At 45.1% G+C, this 24152-nt stretch overlaps 1 protein-coding gene across 2 annotated transcripts in view; it reads right to left on the reverse strand.

Annotated features, from left to right (window-relative positions):
• Positions 1–24145, reverse strand: part of dars2 (aspartyl-tRNA synthetase 2, mitochondrial) — a 55319-nt gene extending 31174 nt beyond the window's left edge. For both annotated transcript variants that reach the window (XM_068037904.1, XM_068037903.1), the window contains exons 1-7: positions 23802–24145; positions 20614–20713; positions 13660–13726; positions 12992–13093; positions 10591–10686; positions 7861–7984; positions 7004–7050 (exon numbers count right to left, since the gene is read on the reverse strand). In XM_068037904.1, the coding sequence (XP_067894005.1) occupies positions 7004–7050; positions 7861–7984; positions 10591–10686; positions 12992–13093; positions 13660–13726; positions 20614–20713; positions 23802–23949 (684 nt within the window). In that variant the 5' untranslated portion in view covers positions 23950–24145. The remainder of the gene's footprint in view (positions 1–7003; positions 7051–7860; positions 7985–10590; positions 10687–12991; positions 13094–13659; positions 13727–20613; positions 20714–23801) is intronic.
• Positions 24146–24152: the final 7 nt, after the last annotated feature.

Raw genomic sequence — 24152 nt, forward strand, 5'->3', positions numbered from 1 at the left:
AGACAGGAAGAAACTTTTTCCTTTAGCGGAGAGGTCAATAACCAGGGGGCATAGATTTAAGGTAAGGGGCAGGAGGTTTAGAGGGGATGTGAGAAAACAAAATTTCACCCAGAGGGTGGTTGGAATCTGGAACGCACTGCCTGAAGAGGTGGTAGAGGCAGGAACCATCACAAGATTTAAGTAGTATTTAGATGAGCACTTGAAACGCCATAACATACAAGGCTACAGGCCAAGTGCTGGAAAATGGAATTAGAATAGGTAGGTGCTTGATGGCCAGCACAAACACAATGGGCCAAAGGGCCGGTTTCTATGCTGTATGACTCTATCTGGGGGCTTGTGCCAAAATTGGGAGAGCTATCCCACAGACTGGTCAAGCAACAGCCTGACATAATCATACGCACAGAATTATACCTTACAGGCAATGTCCCTGACACCAGCATCACCACTCCTGGGTATGTCCTGTCCCACTGGCAGGACAGACCCCTAGAGGTAGCAGCACAGTGTATATAGTCGGGAAAGAGTTGCCCTGGGAGTCCTCAACATGAAGTCTGGACCCCATGAAGTCTCATGGCATCAGGTCAAACATGGGTAAGGAAGCCTCCTGCTAATTACCACCTACCGCTCCCAACCCCTGCCCCGGTCTCTGTTGATGAACCAGCGCTACTCCATGTTGAACACCAATTGGAAGAAGCACTAAGGGTAGCAAGGGCACAGAAAATACTCTGGGTGGGGGACTTCAATGTCCATCACCAAGAGTGGCTCGGTAGTACCATTACTGACCGAGCTAGCCGAGGCCTGAAGGACCTAGCTGCTAGACTGGGTCTGTGGCAGGTGGTGAGGCAACCAACTAGAGGGAAAACCTACTTGACCTCGTCCTCACCAATCTACCTGTCGCAGATGCATCTGACCATGACAGTACTGGTTGCAGTGACCACCGTACAGTCCTTGTGGAGACGAAGTCCCACCTTCACACTGAGGATACCCACCATCATATTGTGAGGCACTACCACCGTGCTAAATGGCCTATCAGAGGAAAACAGCAGCAGCCAGAGCAGTGGCACCATGGTTGGCACTGTTGTTCAGCAGGGAGGGACAAAGCGCAGAAGAGCAATAGTTATAGGGGACTCTATAGTCAGGGGCACAGATAGGCGCTTCTGTGGATGTGAAAGAGACTCCAGGAAGGTATGTTGCCTCCCTGGTGCCAGGGTCAAGGATGTCTCTGAACGGACAGAGGGCATTCTGAAAGGGGAGGGTGAACAGCCAGAGGTTGTGGTACACATCGGTACCAATGACATAGGCAAGAAGAGTGATGAGGTCCTGCAGGGGGAGTTTAGGGAGTTAGGTAGTAAGTTAAAAAACAGGACCTCTAGGGTTGTAATCTCTGGATTACTCCCTGTGCCACGTGCCAGTGAGGCTAGAAATAGGAAGATAGTGCAGCTAAACACGTGGGTGAGCAGCTGGTGTAGAAGGGAGGGTTTCAGATATCTGGACCATTGGGCTCTCTTTAGGGACAGATGGGACCTGTACAAGAAGGAATCTAAACTGGAAGGGCACTAATATCCTGGCTGCAAGGTTTGCTAGCGTCACTCGGGAGGGTTTAAACTAGTGTGGCAGGGGGGTGGGAATCAGAGCAGTAGGACAGCTAGTGAAGTAAATGAGGAGGACATAGTAAATAAGGCCAGTAGGACTAAGAGGAAGAGCAGGCAGGGAGATGTTGCTGAGCACAGCGGGACTGGTGGTCTGAAGTGCATTTGTTTCGATGCGAGAAGTATAACAGGTAAGGCAGATGAACTTTAGAGCTTGGATTAGTACTTGGAAATATGATGTTGCTGCTATTACAGAGACTTGGTTGAGGAAAGGGCAGGATTGGCAGCTAAATGTCCAAGGCTTTAGAAGCTTCAGGCGGGATAGAGGGGGATGTAAAAGGGGTGGGGGAGTTGCATTACTGGTTAAGGAGAATATCATAGCTGTACTGCGGGAGGACACCTCAGAGGGGTCATGCAGTGAGGCAATATGGGTGGAGCTCAGGAATAGGAAGGGTGCAGTCACGATATTGGGGGTTTACTACAGGCCTCCCAACAGCTAGCGGGAGGTAGAGGAGCAGATATGCAGACTGATTTTGGAAAGATGTAAAGGTAACTTTACTGGAGAATTGCTAATGTTGTCCCCTTGTTTAAGAAGGGTAGCAGGGATAATCCAGGTAATTATAGACCAGTGAGCCTGACGTCAGTGGTAGGGAAGCTGCTGGAGAAGATACTGAGGGATAGGATCTATTCCCATTTGGAAGAAAATGGGCTTATCAGTGATAGGCAACATGGTTTTGTGCAGGGAAGGTCACGTCTTACCAACTTAATAGAATTCTTTGAGGAAGTGACAAAGTTGATTGATGAGGGAAGGGCTGTAGATGTCATATACATGGACTTCAGTAAGGCGTTTGATAAGGTTCCCCATGGTAGGCTGATGGAGAAAGTGAAGTCGCATGGGGTCCAGGGTGTACTAGCTAGATGGATAAAGAACTGGCTGGGCAACAGGAGACAGAGAGTAGCAGTGGAAGGGAGTTTCTCAAAATGGAGACGTGTGATCAGTGGTGTTGCACAGCGATCCGTGCTGGGACCACTGTTGTTTGTGATATACATAAATGATTTGGAGGAAAGTATAGGTGGTCTGATTAGCAAGTTTGCAGACGACACTAAGATTGGTGGAGTAGCAGATAGTAAAGGGGACTGTCAGAGAATACAGCAGAATATAGATAGATTGGAGAGTTGGGCAGAGAAATGGCAGATGGAGTTCAATCAGGGCAAATGCAAGGTGATGCATTTTGGAAGATCCAATTCAAGAGTGAACTATACAGTAAATGGAAAAGTCCTGGGGAAAATTGATGTACAGAGAGATTTGGGTGTTCAGGTCCATTGTTCCCTGAAGGTGGCAACGCAGGTCAATAGAGTGGTCAAGAAGGCATACGGCATGCTTTCCTTCATCGGACTGGGTATTGAGTACAAGGGTTGGCAGGTCATGTTACAGTTGTATAGGACTTTGGTTCGGCCACATTTGGAATACTGCGTGCAGTTCTGGTCGCCACATTACCAAAAGGATGTAGATGCTTTGCAGAGGGTGCAGAGGAGGTTCACCAGGATGTTGCCTGGTATGGAGGGCGCTAGCTATGAAGAGAGGTTGAGTAGATTATGATTATTTTCATTAGAAAGACGGAGGTTGAGGGGTGACCTGATTGAGGTGTACAAAATCATGAGAGGTATAGACAGGGTGGATAGCAAGAAGCTTTTTCCCAGAGTGGGGGATTCAATCACTCGGGGTCACGAGTTCAAAGTGAGAGGGGAAAAGTTTAGGGGGGATATGCGTGGAAAGTTCTTTACGCAGAGGGTGGTGGGTGCCTGGAACGCGTTGCCAGCGGAGGTGGTAGACGCAGGCACGATAGCGTCTTTTAAGATGTATCTAGACAGATACATGAATGGGCAGGAAGCAAAGAGATACAGACCCTTAGAAAATAGGCGACATGTTTAGATAGAGGATCTGGATCGGCGCAGGCTTGGAGGGCCGAAGGGCCTGTTCCTGTGCTGTAATTTTCTTTGTTCTTTGTAACAGGGTTGTAGTGGTGGGTGATTTTAACTTCCCCAATATTGACTGGGACTCACTTAGTGCTCGGGGCTTGGATGGGGCAGAATTTGAGGAGCATCCAGGAGGGCTTCTTAAAACAGTATGTAGATAGTCCAACTAGGGATGGGGCCATTCTGGACCTGGTATTGGGGAATGAGCCCGGCCAGGTGGTCGAAGTTACAGTGGGGGAGCATTTCGGGAGCAGTGACCATAATTCCATTTTTTCCTTCATCGGACGGGGTATTGAGTACAAGGGTTGGCAGGTCATGTTACAGTTGTATAAGACTTTGGTTCGGCCACATTTGGAATACTGCGTGCAGTTCTGGTCGTCACATTACCAAAAGGACGTGGAGGCTTTGGAGAGGGTACAGAGGAGGTTTACCAGGATGTTGCCTGCTCTGGAGGGCATTAGCTATGAGGAGAGATTGGAAAAACTCGGATTGTTTTCACTGGAATGACGGAGGTGGAGGGGCGACATGATAGAGGTTTACAAAGTTATGAGCGGCTTGGACAGAGTGGATAGTCAGAAGCTTTTTCCCAGGGTGGAAGAGTCAGTTACTAGGGGACATAAGTTTAAGGTGCGAGGGGCAAGGTTTAGAGGGGATGTGCGAGGCATGTTTTTACACAGAGGGTGGTGAGTGCCTGGAACTTGCTGCCAGGGGTGGTGGTGGAAGCAGATATGATAGCGACGTTTAAGAGACATCTTGACAAATATATGAATAGGAAGGGAATACAGGGATATGGGCCCCAGAAGTGCAGAAGGTGTTAGTTTCGGCAGGCATCAAGATCAGTGCAGGCTTGGAAGGCCGAATGGCCTGTTCCTGTGCTGTACTGTTCTTTGTTCTAAATGGGATAGATTTCGAACAGATCTAGCAACTCAAAACTGGGCAACCATGAGGTGCTGTGGGCCATCAGCAGCAGCAGAATTGTATTCAACTACAATCTGTAACCTGGTGGCCTGGCATATCCCTCACTTTACCAATACCATCAAACCGAGGGACCAACCCTGGTTCAATGAAGAGTGTAGTTGGGCATGCTTGGAGTAGCACCAGGCATACCAAAAAATGAGGTGTCAGCCTGGTGAAGCTACAACACAGGACTACTTGCATGCCAAACAGCGAAAGCAGCGTGTGATAGACAGGACTAAGCGATCCCACAATCAACGGATCAGATCTAAGCTCTGCAGTCCTGCCACATCCAGTCGTGAATGGTGGTGGACAATTAAGCAACTAACAGGAGGAGGAATAGGCTCCACAAATATCCCCATCCACAACGATGGATGAGCCCAGCACATCAGTGCAAAATACAAGGTTGAAGCATTTGCATCCTTCTTCAGCCAGAAATACCGAGTGGATGATCCATTTCGGCCTCCTCCTGAGGTCCCCAGCATCACAGATGCCAGTCTCCAGCCAATACAATTCACTCCATGTGATATCAAGAAATGGCTATGGGCCCTGGCAACAATCCGGCAATAGTACTGAAGAATTGTGTTCCAGAACTAGCCATGCCCCTAGCCAAGCTGTTCCAGTACAGCTACAACACTGGCATCTACCTTGCAATGTGGAAAATTGCCCAAGTATGTCCTGTACACAAGAAGCAGGACAAATCCAACCCGGCCAATTACCGCCCTATCAGTCTACTCTCGATCATCAGCAAAGTGATGGAAGGGGTTGCTGATAGTGCTATCAAGCAGCACTTGCTTCGCAATAACCTGCTCACAGACACTCAATTTGGGTTCTGCCAGGGCCACTCAGCTCCTGACCTCATTCCAGTCTTTATTCAAACATGGACAAAAGAGCTGAGGTGAAAGTGACAGCCCTTGACATCAAGGCAGTATTTGACCGAGTATGGCATCAAGGAGCCATAGCAAAACGGGAGTCAGTGGGAATCAGGGGGAATACTCTCCACTGGTTGGAGTCATACCTAGCACAAAGGAAGATGGTTGTGGTTGTTGGAGGTCAATCATCTCAGTCCCAGGACATCACTGCAGGAGTTCCTCAGAGTAGTGACCTAGGCCCAACCATCTTCAGCTGCTTCATCAATGACCTTCCCTCCAACATAAGGTCAGAAGTGGGGATGTTTGCTGATGATTGCACAATGTTCAGTACCATTCGCGACTCCTCAGATACTGAAGCAACCAGTGTCCAGATGCAGCAAAACATGGACAACATCCAGGCTTGGGCTGATAAGTGGCAAGTAACATCTGCGCCACACAAATGCCAGGCAATGACCATCTCAAACAAGAGAGAATCTAACCACCTTCCCTTGACTTTCAATGGCATTACCATCACCAAATCCCTCACTATCAACATCCTGGGGGTTACCATTGACCAGAACCTGAACTGGACCAGCCACATAAATACTGTAACTACAAGAGCAGGTCAGAGGCTGGAATTCTGAAGTGCGTAACTCACTTCCCGTCTCCCCAAAGCCTGTCTACCATCTACAAGGCAGAAGTCAGGAGTGTGATGGAATACTGACCTCTTGCCTGGATGGGTGCAGCTCCAACAACACGCAAGAAGCTCAACACCATCCAGGATAAAGCAGCCCACTTGACTGGCACCGCATCCACCACCTTTAACATTCACCTCCTTCACCACCAGCACACAGTGACAGCAGCGCATACCATCTACAAGATGGACTGCAGCAATTCACCAAGGCTCCTTCGACAGCACTTTCCAAACCCATGATCTCTACCACCTCGCAGGACAAAGGCAGCAGATGCATGGAACTCCACCACCTGCAGGTTCTCTTTCAAGCCACACACCATCCTGACTTGGAACTATATCGCCGTTCCTTCACTGTCGCTGGGTCAAAATCCTGGAACTCCCTTCCTAACAGCACTGTGGGTGTACCTACATCCCAAGGACTGCAGCGGTTCAACAAGGCAGCTCACCACCACCTTCTCAAGGGCATTTAGAGATGGGTAATAAATGCTGGCCTGGCCAGCAACACCCACATCCCTTGAACGAATAAAAAGTATTTGGAAAACAAAAGTAAGATATTAGACAATCCCTTTGTCCTTGATTGCTCTCCATTGACCCTTGCTGTGAGGTACTAGTTTACTTACACTGAGTAAGCATGAGATTGGATTTGTACGTCCACAGTACAATGCTGAGAGGGGGTCAGTCTCCTCTCCACAGGGAGATAGATGGAGGATAGGGGGAAAATTAGAGGGAAAGCAACCCTGGACTTCTCCTGAACACACTATTGTCACCAAATCAAGAATGGCATTTGCCTGAATGCAGGTGGCCCACCCACCACCTAGGCCGAGGAATGGCATGAGCAAAGATGAAGGTTGAAAGAGGTGTGAAAATGATATACATTGAAAAAGAAACTATAGGGGAGCAGGCGGGGTTTGGGAGGAAAAGAAATGTTTAGCAGTACTTACCCCAGGAGTTCTCTTAAATAAAGTTGGAGTCTCCACATCTACAAAACCTGTAGACCAAACATGAGAAAACAGTCAGGTACTGAATGAATACACTTGTTAAACATCACAACTTCACACAGGTTTATGTCTCCTATTATTTGGTACATATGTCTGATGTAGTTTTACCAAAACTGCAACTTTGACAAAGAAGAGTGAACTGATCAAATGTGTGATTTAAACACCGACTAATACAGTATATGGAGAAAATCCAGTTGTTTCAGCTTCTAACAGTAGGCCATAATTAACAGAGACACTGAACAGTATTGACTCAAGGCACAGGATGTGTATTCAAAGGAACTGGGGTGCCCTGCCATACCTCTACTGGTTAGACGAGTAAAGTTACCAGAAATGAATTAAGACTCAACTACTTGATCTAGTTTAAGTTACAGATAGGTTAAGTTAAACATGTACCTGTAGCACCCCTGCCACTCCTCCTTGTGATGCATTTACTGTGATGACACTTTCTCAAATTCCCTCAGTGTTTGTTTTCTGCACTCTGCCACTCTGTTTAAATCTCAGATCTCTCCCGCGGCATTCTGTGCTCTCCTACATTTCATTGAATTGTGCTATGAATGCCTGGGTGGGGCCTTATCTGAAAGAGACAGTGTTTCTGATAGTGCAGCACTCCCTCAGCACTGCATTGTTGTCAGCCTCGGGGTGTACTCGAGAGTCTTCAGTGAGGCTTGAATAGACTAACAGCTGACTCAGTGACAAGAGTGCTACTACGGAATAGAAGGGGAAAAATATATGAACGGAGAAAGTGAAAAGGACCAGCTGGGGTGGCAGGTGTGAAATCTATGCAGGTTAGCATTTCTTACCGTGTAAATTACAGAGATATTCTCGCATCCTCATGACCATCTGGGAGCGCAGTCGCAAGCTGTACTGCATCTGGGAGCTCCTCAGATCTAGGTACCGGTGCCGCATACGCAGTGCTTCTGACTTCTACAGAGAAGTAGAAATTCACAATCTTAAAAGAAAAGCACAGCCTGACATACCATAAAGTGACAAAAAAATAAAATCTTAAAATATAGAATGTTACAGCACAGGGGAAGCTCCTTGTGCCAGCTCCTTGAAAGAATTATCCAATTAGCCCCACCCCCTTGCTCTTCCCCATTGCCCTAAAAAATTTTCTTTTTCAGTATAAATCCAGCTTTTCAATGAAATGCAGATTATAACAACTCGCTGCATTACAAACATTTCTTCTCAACTGCCCTCTAGTTCTATTGCCGGGTTGGGGGTTGGAGTGGAAAATAAGGATATGTTATAAATAATCTGTTATTACTAATCTGTCTAAAATACTACAGCTCCCTCTATATCAGTAGCTAGTCAGTTTTATTCATATAGGGCTGGATTTTACCAACCCCCGACATCGGAGGTCGTGCCTTGGGGGCCTGGAAAATACCTCCAGGAGAGGCCCACCATGGGCCTCAACGCCGGGAAGGGCCCACCCCATATTACCGGCGGCAGCGAGGCCTTGTGGTGCCTCTTCCGCCGCTCAGTGACAGGGACCTAATTACAATATGTTAATCAATGTAAATTAGATCAACAAACACCTTTTCACGACAGTCATCCCATGTCGATATTCTGGACAGTTGCCGGAAGTCCTGCGCCTTTGGATCTCTGCTCTGAGATCCGAATGGAACACTGCTGAGGAAGGGGGAGGAGCGAAGTTTTCAGGGCGGGGTGGGGAAGTAGAGAAAACTCTTCCTACTGGGTGTGGGGATGGTGGGAAGAGGTTGAGGGTCGAAGGATATAAAGTTCAGGGGGGAAAGTTCGGGATCTGAATAAAAGCTTTTTTTTGGAGGGAGGGGGCAATTTATATCTGGATTACTCATCAGCCGGGTGGGAGAGGGGATTCAAAGTTGCATTAAAATTTTATTTTTATTTCCTGGAGACCAGGACCTTTAAAAATTTAAATCTAACTGAAGGGCTTGAAGTCGTTTAAAAATGCGTTGGCACCAGACGCCGTTGCCGGGCACGGATCGCCCGCCCCCTTTATGTCATCCGGGGAGAGTGGTCTGCCCCCTACATGTAAATGAGCCGCCACGCTAAATATCGCGCGCATGCGTTGCGCTGTTTTTGAAGCTCACCACCTTTAAAATTCAGCCCATAATCTTGAGAGGCAACTGCATGACATCTACTTTAGAAAGCATTTCTGTAGAGCCACTCCCAATTACTCAGCGTGGTATGGCGTTGAGCCATACTGTCCAGAGCGGATTCCAACTCTGAGCTGAGTTAGATCATCTCAGTTGGGTCACAGTTGACGGCGCTACAATTGGCCTGAAGGCCTCTGGGCTAGGAGGAGATAGAAATAGCAACCAGGAGCCTTGCTGCTGCCTGGAGCGCCACAGCTGAACATTTGCCAGATGAGCACACAACCAGGATAGACTGTGATGATTCTGTGATCAAACAGGCCATCAACATTCACTGTCCCGAGCTCAAAGGACAAATGACCTCTTGGCTGCCTCTAGCCTATAGAAATCATTGCCTTTAGGAAATTTGGGACAGAAGAGAATGGGTTAAGAAATCTTTTCAATATACCTTTCTATAATGTACAGTTATGAGTTTATCACTAATAGAAACCAGAAGTATCCTCCCTTAGAAGACATGGAACTAGTATTTATATAGCACCTTAGTACACCACAAAAAGAATGAAGTATTCACTGTTGTTATGTACAATTAGCAAGACTTTAGTCAGTTCTTTGCATGACAGTTGAGTCATTCTTTGTGATAAATGAGCAGTTTATCCTCAGAGAGAAGAGGAAAAGCGAAACACACAGAAAAAACGGAAAGAATGCACTGCTGTACCACAAGTGGCTGTCTCAGTCAATGGTGGTTATCTTGAGGTAGGGAACATCCTTAAGAAAGATCAGCTTCCAAGTACAGAAGGGAGAGATGAATGTGCTGCCAGAAAGGTCTCAAATGCAATATTTAGCCTGTGGCGAGTTAATTGCTCCTGACAGGGCAGCAAATGGGGTCGACAATTGACTTCAGTGCTTCTGGGCTAGGGAGAGGAAAGGTTGGTCAGGATTCCTACTTTAGATCACAATCTGGTGATCTGCGTTGAAAGCTGCCTATGTGTGATTGTTGGGTGAATGCAGGATTGGAACCTGCTAAAATCCCTGCCACTCCCCTTACATTCCAGCAAGGCTCATACAACTGGGTGAGTTATTGGACAGCTGCTGGCACGTTTGGTACCATAACCCAATGTAAGTCAACAGCTTCAGGCCAGGGAGAAAACTGAGACGAAAACAGCAGGAATTCAAACAGTATCTCTGAAACAAGAGAAATTTGAGACCATGTTCCATCACAAGAGTGAGTGATGTGGTACAACAGTGAAAAAGGCATCCCAGCGCACTCCTACCACATCTTGTATATAGTTACAGTGCGATATGAAAACCTTTGAGTAGGACAATTGCCAGATAGCTTGACAGAGAAATGAGATGAAGTGCGCAGAGTTTTATGAGGAGCAAGAAAGTAGGGAATGAAAAAAAAGTTTAAGGAAACACAACAGTTGCCTGTGTTTGTGTTCCATCTCCAGGACTCACCTTTACAAGCTCCTTGGTTTCAAAAGGCAGCTTCCTGCATCTGTTCAGAATCTCAGCATGCTGCATTCGTACTTCAATCTTACCTGTTGGCATCTCCTAAAATGCAAAAGGCAATCTGTCAAATTAGGCAGGTTCCACACTGTCTGGATAAAATCATATTGAAATGTGCGCAACAAAAATATCCCTGTAAAAAGAAACCCTGAATGACCCAAGGTATACAGCACTTTCAATAAGTATTGACCACATAACCTAGACTGACACTTCAGTCCAGTATTATCGCACAAAGCCAAGGTCTAACAGAAAGAGTCAATATCAAGTGTATTCTTCAGGTGAAGAAGCTTTAATGAACAGGAAGTAATTTGACCAGGTCAAATTTTACAATTTTCAGCCTGCATTTTACAATTTTATATTCTGTCCCTATTGTTATATGATTTGTAATATTATTTATAGTTAAACAGCAAAAGGTGAGCACAGGCTGAGGAGCTGGGACATGTAAAGCTGAGGCACTATAGTACTACCAATGGTAGAAAGGTGCAATTACAGCTGAAGTTTACATAGGCAATTTCCATTACAAGATCAAAGTGACTCCTGACAATGCAGCCTAGTGCCAAGGTCATCAGAGCGCTCCCAGCTTTGCACATGTGCAAAATGGACACTTGCTGTCAGTATGGTGCTGCGCATGCGCAGCCTACGTCAGAATATGACTTGCTAGGACTAATTCGCGCATTTACGCAAAAACGTCATCGCGTATTGCAACATCAGCTCGCCGCTCGCTCCCCGCCTCACCACTTCTCCTCGCTTGACCACTTGCTCACCGCTTCACTCCCCCACCCACCCGTAGGCCACTCGCTCCCCGCTTCACACCCCCCCTTCACCTACCTGTGGGCCACTCGCTCACGGCCTCGCCGCTTCTCCCCCCTCAGCCCCTCGCTCCCCACTTCACCCCCCACCTGTGGGCCACTCACTCCTGGCCTTGCCGCTTCACCCCTCTGCTCTGCTTCTGCTTCCCCGCTCCCTTCCGTGATCGCTGCCTTTCTTCCCCATACGGAGGAAAAGGGGGACAGAGAGAGTGACAAGATAGAGAGGGGAGGGAGACTGCAAGTGGGACAGAGTGAGGAGAGCAGAAGGGATGAAGCAGCAAGGCTGGGAAGGAGCATCCCATGGCGGAGAAGTGGCGAGGCGTGGTGCAAGCAGCAAGCAGACGACTACGGGAGGCAGTGGCGAAGAAAACGCGATGGCAGGAAGGAACGGGGTACTGCTGGGGGTGGGATGGGGCCGGCGATCGCAGCCACTGTGGGCATTTGGGTTTCTTTTGTTTTCGTGATAAATTTAGCGGCGCCATCTTTACTACTGGCAACTGCCAAAAATGTCACAGACAATGACGTTTCAGTGCATGAGGCTGCATTTGTGCATGTGCAAGTACTGCGCCACCTAGTGGTTGTGTTGTCAGCAAACAAAGCGTTACAAGTTTGGGCATGGGAATTTATAATGGCAAAAGTTGACAACAGGAAGTAACATTTTCGAGACAAGCATAGTTAGACATAAGATTTTTTTTAATATATTATATATTTTGATGTTTCTTTTATTGGTCTTGATGAAGCTATATTACTAATGTACATAGCAACATAATGCAACAAATGAACAAGATTTGAGCAGCTTAATTTAAAATATTTTATAAAAATAACAGATGCACTGTAATTCGTTATGACAGGGCATTAGATTGGGAGGCGATTGGCAGAAATCAGGGAAAGGAGAAGGGAAAGAAAAATTGTACACGAGCCAAGTGAAAGCACATCCTGGCAACCAATTCAGAGAGCCATGACTAGAGACCTGGGAACCACTCTTAGTACAGAAAATGATGCGCAGACCAAAGGAGAAAATAACTTGAAAATAAGGGAAAACACATTTGTCTCAGTATTGATACATTGCCACAGGGTATTTCTATACCAAAACACTTGCTATGGAGTAGTAACCATGTAGGTTTATGCCTATGATCCCTAACAGTAAATTCCAGTCTTTGGGTGTACTTACAGAGCAACAGATGGACACTCTCCATAAGGACAAAGCATCCACAATATTATTGGTTCAATAGCAACAGTGACAGGTCTAAGAGTGGGTGTAATGGGGAATGAGGCCTGCAGCAGGAATGTTGGAGCTAAAACAGAAGGGGAGTACAACACCTAATGAGGAAAAAAAAACAATTGGATTGATGTACATTGTCGGATCCTGGGAAGATGTATGCATCCTAATTGGTAATGCCATTGACAATCCTGAAACACATCTAGCACTAGGCAAGAACAGTTAATACCGAAGCCTATAATGGGAACAACCTTATAAGAAACAATATTCATAAATTTAAAAATCTTTCGGGATACAGGAGATACAGAAATTATTAACTGACCAGATTGTCTTGTCCCGGTGGTCGGGGGATGACTGTTCCAGTGACAGTAATTACAGATTCAAGAGGAAGTTCACAGAATATCTTCTTGAGGTGTGCAGTGGACTGTGGAGAAAGGCACCACAACCAAGTTAAAATGTTAAATCCCAGCTTTTTAGGGACAATAAAAACCAATATTTTTTGTAAAGATGAGTGATGTGTAACATGGCTGGTTGATAGTGAATGGATATGACAGCACAAGCTGCAGATATGAACTGCATTGCCAGTTTAAAGGACAGAGCTTTACAAATATTGTCATCCAATATGCCATGGAATAGTAGGCTGTGGGCTCCTGCCCATATGTGGCATCAAATGAAACCCTGAAGAGTCACACTGCCATTTCCAAACTGGGAGGCAGACAAAGAGACTCCAACATTATCACACACCCATGATGGCACTGGATCCTCAGCCAAGAGATTGTGCAAGTGGAGAAAAATCACCATTAAACAATGCTCTTACTTCAGAACAACTTGGCTAAACAAAGTTTTAACAGATTTAACAATAATAAAACACTGAGAGATTATATCTTTAAACTCTAAACCCACTGCTTTACAACTTAAGTTATAATTAAGCAAGTCCTGTAGCTGTGGTGGTTACTGTCAAAATGTTTGCTAAACTCTGAACCTACTTACCTTCTCCTGTGGTATAACAATTTGTGTTAAACCATCAAAATCTCTCAGCACAATAAAGATACCCTGTCTGAACAAACACAAAAACAGTCAATGACACATAACAGCAGGAGATACAGTTTTCAATTGTATTGCAGCTTTCAAAGTTATTTTCTTTGCTCACTTGTGCTAGACTATATTTCTCAGTTAAGAGGGCCAGGATCTGCGGCTGATCTACTCCCTGGCTTCCCTGCGTGATGTTAAAAAAGTGGACAGGGATTGCAACTGTCAACCTGCAGCCCGTCTGTGACTGTAGAGAAACAATGGCAGGCGATATGGAGCTGTTCATATCTCCTACTTGTCCTCAGGCAGAGTCCAGGAGATTAGGGAGAGAAAAAAATAGGAAAAGTACACAAAACAGCTATCAATGTAGAGCACCTACACTGAGATACCCACAAAGAGTGAGAAACAGCAATGCTGAAGGGAAGCTCAGGCTGAGCTATGTTTTCTGTTTCTTTAAAAAGTGGTGCTAGTATTTTATTCATTCCCATTCCCAATCCCTCTGCCTGTTATTTTGGAAAAACGGAGCATATAAAATCCATCACTTTTGAACACCAAAATGTGTCAACATTTCGACAACTTAGGGAGAGGGTCTGTAGAATGCACCTTTAGTGCAGGACTGGGTGTAGGTTTGGAACAAAGTTGGCCACCCACTCATTCAGTTGTGCACTGTGCATGGCAGACTAGGGGAAAAAGTTACTCCTGAATAACAGTTCAGGGGTAGAGTCGAAAGACAGTTCAGGGAGCTCTCTTGCTTCTTCAGATCATAAAATATTTCTTCATGGAACATGAATAAAAGTATCTGGATTGTGAATCATAATAAGGGTTTATAGAATAGAATCATAGAACGTTTACAGCACAGAAGGAGGCCATTTAGCCCATCATGTCCATGCCGGCTCTCTGCAAGAGCAACTCTGCTAGTTCCACACCCTTGCCCTTATTTCTTTTTTCCCTTCAAGTACTTACCCAATTCCTTTTTGAAAGCCAGAATTGAATCTGCCTCCAACACTCTCAAGCAGTGCTTTCCAGATCCTAACCACTCGCTGCATGAAAAAGTTTTTCATGTCATCGTTAGTTCTTTTGCCAATCACCTTAAATCAGTGTCCTCTGGTTCTCGACCCTTCCAGTAACAGGAAGAGTTTCTCCCTATCTACTCTGCCCAGACCCTCATGATTTTCAATACCTCTATCAAATCTTTTCTCCTCTAAGGAGAACAATCCCAGCATCTCCCACCTACCCTCGTAGCTTAAGTGTCGCATCGCTGGAACCATTCCCGTAAACGTTTTCTGCACTCTCTCTAAAGCCTTCACATCCTTCCTAAAGTACAGTACCCAGAATTGGACACAATACTCCAGTTGAGGCAGAACCAGTGTTTTATGAAGGTTCATCATAACTTCCTTGCTTTTGTACTCGATGCCCCTATTTATAAAGCCTGGAATCCCATGTCTTTTTAACCACTTTCTCGACCCCGCCCTACCACCTTCAATGATTTGTGCACATATACCCCAGGTCTTTCTGTTCCTGCATCCCCTTTGGAATTGTACCCTTTAGTTTATATTGCCCCTCCTCGTTCTTTCTACCAAAATGCATCACTTTACACTTCTCTGCATTAAATTTCATCCGCCACGTCGGCCCATTCTACCATCCTGTCTATGTCCTTTTCAAGTCTATCACTATCCTCCTCACAGTTCACAATATTCCATGTTCCAATACGTACTTCCAATACATCAAAGTGAAGAGAGAGAGCAGGGAAACAGAAAGCCATCCGAGGTTAATATACCGGTAAGTTTTTAATTTAATATCATCTAAAGCAATCAAATATAAAATAAAACTAGAAACTAAGGTGGATTTCATAATTTATAATACAGAGTGAGGGTGAGAGACCAGCAGGGAGTGTATTATTTCAAATGAGGACAATTTAATACATAAGCTGTAATAAGCATTATTAGCGTTTATCAGTATTTGTAAACTTTACTAATAGTAAGTTTTATTAGTATTAGCAAAACTTTATTAGCATTGGCAAGTAGGAAGGTCTACATATCTGTGTAATCAAGAAAAGTATAACTTTAGTTGCAGGTGGTACTAGCAATTAATAAGCACAGTAAATTCTACAAAACGCAAGAATTATTCTGCATTAATTAAGAAAGTAATTAAAGTAAATTAACTAATAGCATAAGTAACAATGGCAAGACAGGTGTTATGTTGCAGCTGTGGTATGTGGGAGCTCTGGGACGCCAAGGCAATCCAGGACAAACACGGCTGCAGAAAGTATAAGCAGCTAGAGGAATTATGGATCAGGATTATTGTAAACACTGAACAACATAAGGGAGGGGGAGCAACAGGCAATGGTGGAGGGGTAGCACTGTTAATCAAGGATGGCATTGGTGCAATAGTTAGAGATGACCTTGGTTCAGGAGATCAGGATGTTTGGGTGAAGATGAGGAATAGTAGTGGAAAGAAGTCACTAGTGGGAGTGGTCTACAGGCCCCTGAACATTAATCAGAATGTAAGATGAAGTATGCAAGCAGCAATATTGGGTGCTTGTGATAAAGGGACAGCAATTATCATGGGTGATTTTAATCTACATATAAACTGGAAAAATCAGATTGGCAATAGTAGCTGGGATGAGAGGTTCATAGAATGCTTTCAAGACAGTTTCTTCGAGCAGCACATTCTGGAGCTAACCAGAAAGCAGGTTATATTAGACTTGGTATTGTGTAATGTGACAGGATTAATTAATGACCTCAGAGTAAAGGCACCTCTAGGTAGCAGCGACCACAACATGATTGAATTTTACATCAGTTTGAAAGAGAGAAGAGTGGGTCTAAGACTAGTATTTTAAGTTTGAATAAGGGCAACTATGTGGGCATGAAAGCTGAGCTAGCTGAAGTGAACTGGGTTACTAGGCTTGGAGACAGATCAATAGAGAAGCAGTGGCAGATATTTAAGGGGATATTTCAGAATACTCAGAATTAGTATATTCCTGCTATAAAGAAAAATTCTAAGGGGAGGACCCACCATCTGTGGTTAACTAAAGAAGTTAAGGAAAGCATCAAACTTAAGGAAAAGGCATATAATTGCGCAAAGATGAGTGACAGTTCAGATGATTGGTCAGAGTATAAAGTACGGCAGAGAATGACTAAAAGGTTAATCAGGAGAAAGAAAGAGTATGAGCAGAAGCTGGCTAGAAATGTAAAAACGGATAGCAAGAGTTTCTACCGTATTTGAAAAGGAAAGGATTAAGTAAAGTGATTGTTGGTCCTCTAGAGAGTGAGAATGGGGAGTGAATAGTAGATAATAAGGAAATGGCAGATGCAAACAACAAATACTTTGCTTCTATCTTCACTATAGAGGATACAAAAAACATTCCGGCAATAGCTGTAAATCAGGAGGTGGAAGGAAGAGAGGAACTTGGTGAAATTACGATCACCAGGGAAGTGGTACTGACCAAACTGATGGAGCTGCGGGCTGACAAGCTCCCAGGTCCTGATGGGCTTCATCCTAGGGTCTTAAAAGAGGTGGCTAATGGGGTAGTAGATGCGTTGGTGTTAATTTTTCAAAATTCGCTAGATTCTGCAAAGATTCCATCAGACTGGAAAGTAGCAAATATAAGCCCTCTATTCAAGAAGTGGGGAGGGGGAGGAGGCAGAAAACAAGTAACTATAGGCCAATTAGCTTGATGTCTGTCATGGGGAAGGTGTTAGAGTCGATCGTTAAAGGAGGTTGTAGCTTAGAAAAATTCAAGGTAATCCGGAATAGTCAGCATGGTTTAACCAACTTGTTGGTTCTTCTTTGAAGGAGTGACATGTGCTGTGGATAAAGGGGAACCAGTTGACGTACTGTACTTGGATTTCCAGAAGGCATTTGACAAGGTGCCATATAAAAGGTTATTTCATAAAGTAGGAGCTCATGGTGTAGGGGGTGGTGGAGGGGGTGAATGTTGAAGGTGGTGGATAGGGTGCCAATCAAATAGGCTGTTTTGTCCTGGATTGTATCGAGCTTCTTGAGTGTTTTTGGAACTGCTTCCATCTCAGCAAGTGCAGAGTTTTCCATCACGCTCCTGACTTACGCCTTGTAGATGGTAGACAGGCACTGGGGAGACAGGAGGTGAGTTACTTGCTGCAGAGATCCCAGCCTCTGACCTGCTCTTGTACCCACAGTATTTATGTGGCTGGTCCAGTTCAATTTCTGGTCAATGGTAACCCCCAGGATGTTGATAGTGGGGGAGTCAACGATGGTAATGCCATTGAACATCAAGGGAAGATGGTTAGATTCTCTCTTGTTTGAGATGGTCATTGCCTGGCACTTGTGTGGCACGTATGTTACTTGCCACTTATCAGCCCAAGCCTGGATGTTGTCCATGTCTTACTCTGTATCTGGACACGGGCTGCTTCAGTATCTGAGGATTTGTGAATTATGCTGAACATCGTGCAATCATCAGCAAACATCCCCACTTCTGACCTTATGTTGGAGGGAAGGCCATTGATGAAGCAGCTGAAGATGGTTGGGCCTAGGACACTACCCTCAGGAATTCCTGCAGTGATGTCCTGGGACTGAGATGATTGACCTCCAAACAACCACAACCATCTTCCTTTGTGCTCGGTATGACCGCAACCAGCAGAGGGTTTTCCCTCTGATTTCCATTATGCTAAGGCTCCTTGATGCCAGACTTGGTCAAATGTTGCGTTGATGTCAAGGGCAGTCACTCTCACTTCACCTCTGGATTTCAGCTCTTTTGTCCAAGTTTGAACCAAGACTGTATTGAGGTCAGGCGCAAAGCGGCTCTGGCGGAACTCAAACTGAGCATCAGTGATCAGGTTATTGCTGAGCAATTGGCGCTTGACAGCACTGTCAACGACGTCTTCCATCACTTTGCTGATGATTGAGAGTAGACTGATAGGGCAAGAATTGGTCGGGTTGGATTTGTCCTGCTTTTTGTGCACATGACATACCTGGGCAATTTTCCAAATTGCTGGGTAGATGCCAATGTTGTAGCTGTACTGGAACAGCTTGGTAGGGGCGTGGCTAGTTCTGGAGCACAAATCTTCAGTACTATCGCTGGAATGCTGTCAGGGCCCATAGCCGTTTCTTGTTTTGACGTGGAATGAATCGGTTTGGCTGAAGACTGGTATCTTTGATGCTGGAGACCTCAGGAGGAGGCCGAGATGGATCATCCACTCGGCACTTCTGGCTGAAGATGGATGCAAATATATCAGTCTTCTCTTTCGCACTGATGTGCTGGGCTCCTCCATTGTTGAGTTCGGGGATATTTGTAGAGCCTCCTCCTCCAGTTAGTTCTTTAATTGTCCACCACCATTCATGACTGGATGTGACAGGACTGCAAAGGTTAGATCTGTTCCGTTGGTTGTAGGATCACTTAGCCCTGTCTATCGCATGCTGCTTCTGGTGTTTGTCATGCATGCAGTCCTGTACTGTAGCATCACCAGGCTGACACCTCAATTTTTAGGTATGCCTGGTGCTGCTCCTGACATGTTTCATTGAACCAGGGTTGGTCCGTTGGCTTGATGGTGATGGTAGAGTGGGGGATATGCCGGGCCATGAGGTTACAGATTGTGGTTGGATACAGATCTGCTGCTGCTGATGGCCCACAGCGCCTCATGGATGCCCAGTTTTGGATTGCTAGAACTGTTCGAATTCTATCCCATTTAGCACAGTGGTAGTGCCACACAACACGATGGAGGGTATCCTGAATGTGAAGACGGGACTTCGTCTCCACAAGGACTGTGCAGTGGTCAGTCCTATGAATACTGTCATGGACTGATGCATCTGCGACAGGTAGATTGGTGAGGACAAAGTCAAGTAGGTTTTTCCCTCTTGTTGGTTGCCTCACCACCTGCCGCAGACCCAGTCTAGCAGCTACATCCTTTAGGACTCGGCCAGCTCGGTCAGTAATGGTGCTACCGAGCCACTCTTGGTGATGGACATTGAAGTCTGGCACCCAGAGAATATTCTGTGCCCTTGCTACCCTCAATGCTCCTTCCAAGTGGTGTTCAACATGGTGAAGCACTTATTCATCAGCCAAGGGGGGGGGGGAGGGGGGGGGGAGCAGTAGGTGGTAATGAGCAGGTTTCCTTGCCCATATTTGACCTGATGCCATGAGGCTTCATGGGTCCGGAGTCAATGTTGAGGACTCCCAGGGCAATTCCCTTCCGACTGTATGCCACTGTGCCACCACCTCTGGTGGGTCTGACCTGCCAGTAGGACAGAGCATACCCAGGGACATTGGCTGTCAGGTATGATTCCGTGCGTATGATTATGTCAGGCTGTTGCTTGACTAGACTGTGGGACAGCTCTCCCAATTTTGGCACAAGCCCCCAGGTGTTAGTAAGGAGGACTTTACAGGGTCGACCGGGCTGGGTTTGCCATTGTCATTTCCAGTGCCTCGTTTGCTGCCGCGTAGTCTGTCCGGTTTCATTCCTTTTACACTTTTCTTCAGTGGTTTTGATACATGAGTGGCTTGCTAGGCCATTTCAGAGTCAACCACATTGCTGTGGATCTGGCGTATTATGTAGGCCAGACCAGGCAAGGACAGCAGATTACCTTCCCTGAAGACCATTAGTGAACCAGATGGGCTTTTACTACAATTGACAATGGTTTCATGGTCACCATTAGACTAGATTTTAATTCCAGATTTATTAACTGAATTCAAATTTCACCATCTGCCGTGGTGGGATTCAAACTCATGTCCCCAAAGCATTAGCCTGGGCCTCTGGTTACTAGCCCAGTGACATTACCACCAAACAGATCACATAAAATATATTTTATTACTGATTTAAATTTTTTCTATTAATAAGCATGGTTTTATAATTAATATGTCCAATATTTAAACACTGTACCTTAATCCCTGTCCTTGTAAATGGTACAAATCAGTGAAGGAACAAAAGACTGCATACATACCTCTGATACTGAACCCAGCCACAAAGTCTGACCTCTTGACCAATGTGAGCAGTGCACAACTCCCCACAAGTGTGAGTCCGAAAGACAAAACTATTCAGGTCTGAGCAGAGAGAGAGAGAGAACAAAAATTTAATGAGGTAATCACACAAATTACTAGTTGAAGAAACTGAAAGCTTTCGCAGTTGAATACTGCATGGAGCCACTGAAATGCTGATGCCAGTTGCAGCTTTTGAGAAACCCACATTGTTTCAGGTGGAATACCACCACTGAAGTGGTTTATGACCACAATTCCTCCCACATGAGCTACTGATTTTAGGTTGGGGGTTAGATGGGAAAATTGCAAAGAAAATCCACAAATGCTGGAAATCAAAAATAAATACTAACATTGCTGGATATGCACTACTGTTCTGGTGACAGATCCCAGGCAAAATGCTTATAATTTTTGTATTATGCTAAAGCAAATGACAAAGCATCTTCCAGCACCTCAAAAAGAGAGAAATGTGCCTGAGAGAGGGCCTGCTAGTTTTTAAATTACAAGAGTGGTGTTAGTGAATGCTTGCTGTCCAGGCCCAGAATGGTGTGCGACAAACTAAAAGAAATTTTAAAATACATGCTTTGTGGTAGTGTTCATCTTTCTGGATGATATGGGATTTAGAATAGCACTTCTATCAAAGACCCTCATATAACCTGATACATTGAAAGAGAATTTACACAAATTATGTTATGTTTGAGGTTGCATTACTGCTTGGAACTCCCTAAGAATGTATTTTGTAGAATATTTTTGAAGAAGTTCAGGCTTTGTTTGGCGAAATTGAAAATTCTGCATGACATCAGGAAGCCAAGGACCTTTGGAGATCAAAGCCATTAATATCCTCCCTCCCCACCAAACACCCAACATCTCAAACAATAATATTTGTTCCGAATCCTGTATTTACAACAGGAATGAATAGCACCAGAAAGTCATTGTAGTTTGTGCCACAGGAAAACACATTTTTAATTTTGAAATAAAGTACATAAATATACAGCATAATGCCACAACTGAGATGTAAATTTTGATAATCTTACTGTTCCAAATGTTTGTTCTCTCAGTCATTGCACCCTGCTTCTTTCTCTTTAAAAAGCAGTAACTAGGGACCAGCTGCTGCTCTTTTACCTCTGTGGACTGGGTTTGAATCCAGCCCAGACTGATGGAATGAAGGTCTCCTCTCTCTTGAAAAGGGTCTGGGCTTTCTCAGCTCCCAGTGGGCATTGGCCCACAGCAAAAGATGGGCCCTAATTTGGGACTAAACGGACTCCAAGAGGTTTCAAGGCTAGTTGTGTGAGTGAAAAGAAATTTACCCTAGTACAGCAGAGGTGCCTTCCTGAGGTTTGGGCAGAGCAAAAGGAGTTTTGCAATTGCTGGCTACAAAAATTGCACTAATTAAGCATCTTTCACATATCAAAAAAAAATGCCCTAAGGCCACCTGACCTGGGATGGCTTGAAAGCTGGCACCAAGTGGTAGCACTGGAAAAAAAGTGTTCCACTCCCCAGCATTCACTGGCATATTCATCTCGAACACAAATTAAACATGCTATAGCCATTCTGTGGATCAGTTCACATCCCACACAGCCATTCTTGCAGTTTCAAATCTATTCACAGTTGTAGTCACAGGAAAACAAAGCACTTTGTGCACATACACTGTAAATACATACACAAATTATGTAAAAGATACACTGTATACTCAGTCATCAGGTGTCTGAAAGCAGCAATGTATCACAGTGATGTCAAATTAAGACAACAAAATTCTATTTTAATTTCATCTGCCCATGTACAACTGATTTAAATTTATATGATTGTGCAAAAGCATCACCGATATCCAACAAAACTTAAGTGAGGTGCAGGGCAGTGCGGGATCTATCACCAGAACAGTTGTGCATATCCAGCAATGTTAGTTTTTATTTTGGATTTCCAGCATTCATGGATTTTCTTTGCAGCTTTCCCATCAGACATCCTGCCTAAAATCAGCAGATGTTGCCGGACAGGGGTGGGAAGAATGGGTAAAATAGACTTGCTATGCAACATGTATACTGGACCACCAACATCCTCCTTCCTTAAGTAAAGTACCTCCAATTGCAAGAGTACAGCCAAGGAAAGTGCAAAGCAGAAGGCTGAAACTTTCAGGGATCAGTCTTGTGTCCTTCCAAGTTCCAGTCTTTTTTAAAAACATTGAAGCAGGCTTTTCACAACATGTGAGGGGAAGGTTTTTTCTTTAAAAGGAAACTCACTTTCAGCCCCACATAAGTTAGCCATCTTTCAAACAAGATAGTAAAATCTACCCATTCAGGTAGACACTGAAGATCCCGTAATACTATTTAAAAAGCATGGTGTGCTCCTGTTGCTCTGGACGACATGTCTTCCTCATCCAATATAATCAAAACAGATTAGTTCATTGGTCCTAGTGCAAACCTACTTTAAAAGACAGCTATTGGGCAGGGGGGGTCGACATAACAGCAGACTTAAAAGTAATTTATCCTAATTTGAATTACTTTGAGATGTGATGAGACAGTCTCATGTGATGACAAACGAAAACATTTATCGTATGACAGTGTCAAAAGCATCTAACGCACAGATTTCCAGCCCTACATCAAGAACTGACACAAATCTGTTCTTTTTTCAACTATGAGATGTCAAACCGAGGCCCCATCTGACCTCTCAGGTGTAATTGATGTAAAAGATCCCCCGCCTCTAGTAAAATATTAATCTCTCAGTCAACATCACTAAAACCGATTATCTGGTCAGTATCATATTGTGGGAGTAAAAACAAGAAATGCTGGAACCACTCAGCAGGTCTGGCAGCATCTGTGGAAAGAGAAGCAGAGTTAACGTTTCGGGTCAGTGACCCTTCATCGGAACCGTCACTGACCCGAAACGTTAACTCTGCTTCTCTTTCCACAGATGCTGCCAGACCTGCTGAGTGGTTCCAGCATTTCTTGTTTTTATTTCAGATTTCCAGCATCCGCAGTATTTTGCTTTCATATTGTGGGAGTGTGCTGTGCGCAAATTGGCTGCCGCGTTTGCTCCAACTGTGACGAGCCTTCAAGAAAATTTCATGAAGCCTGAAGGGCTTTGGGACGTCTCCAGTTGGAGAAAGAGGCGCTATATAAATGTACGTCTTCATGGTAATACGTCCTGGTGACAAGGGCCTCACCTGGCTTTATTTTCGGAGCTCTAACGGGGCAGACTGACGGGAGGTTCTGCAGAAACTGGGCCTGCTCGGTGTAGGCAGTACTACAAACGGCTCTCAGTCCCAGCGAGCGGAGCAGAGCCCGGCCCAGACTCAGGGCCGGCCTGACCATCTCCCAAACCAAGCCCTCGAGGATACAAAATAAACTCAGGGACTGGATACTTAACGGCCTCTCTCTCGCTCTTTCTTTCAGACACCCTCAGTAAACGGCCTCCTCCTGAAATTGAGGGTCTTTCCTCCTAACTCCGCAAACTGTCCAATACTGCCGGCTCCCTGCCTTTACTCGGCTCTGCCGCTGACCTTTCACCCTGACAA

The sequence above is a fragment of the Heterodontus francisci genome, chromosome 8, assembly GCF_036365525.1.
Source record: "Heterodontus francisci isolate sHetFra1 chromosome 8, sHetFra1.hap1, whole genome shotgun sequence".
Taxonomy (NCBI): domain Eukaryota; kingdom Metazoa; phylum Chordata; class Chondrichthyes; order Heterodontiformes; family Heterodontidae; genus Heterodontus; species Heterodontus francisci.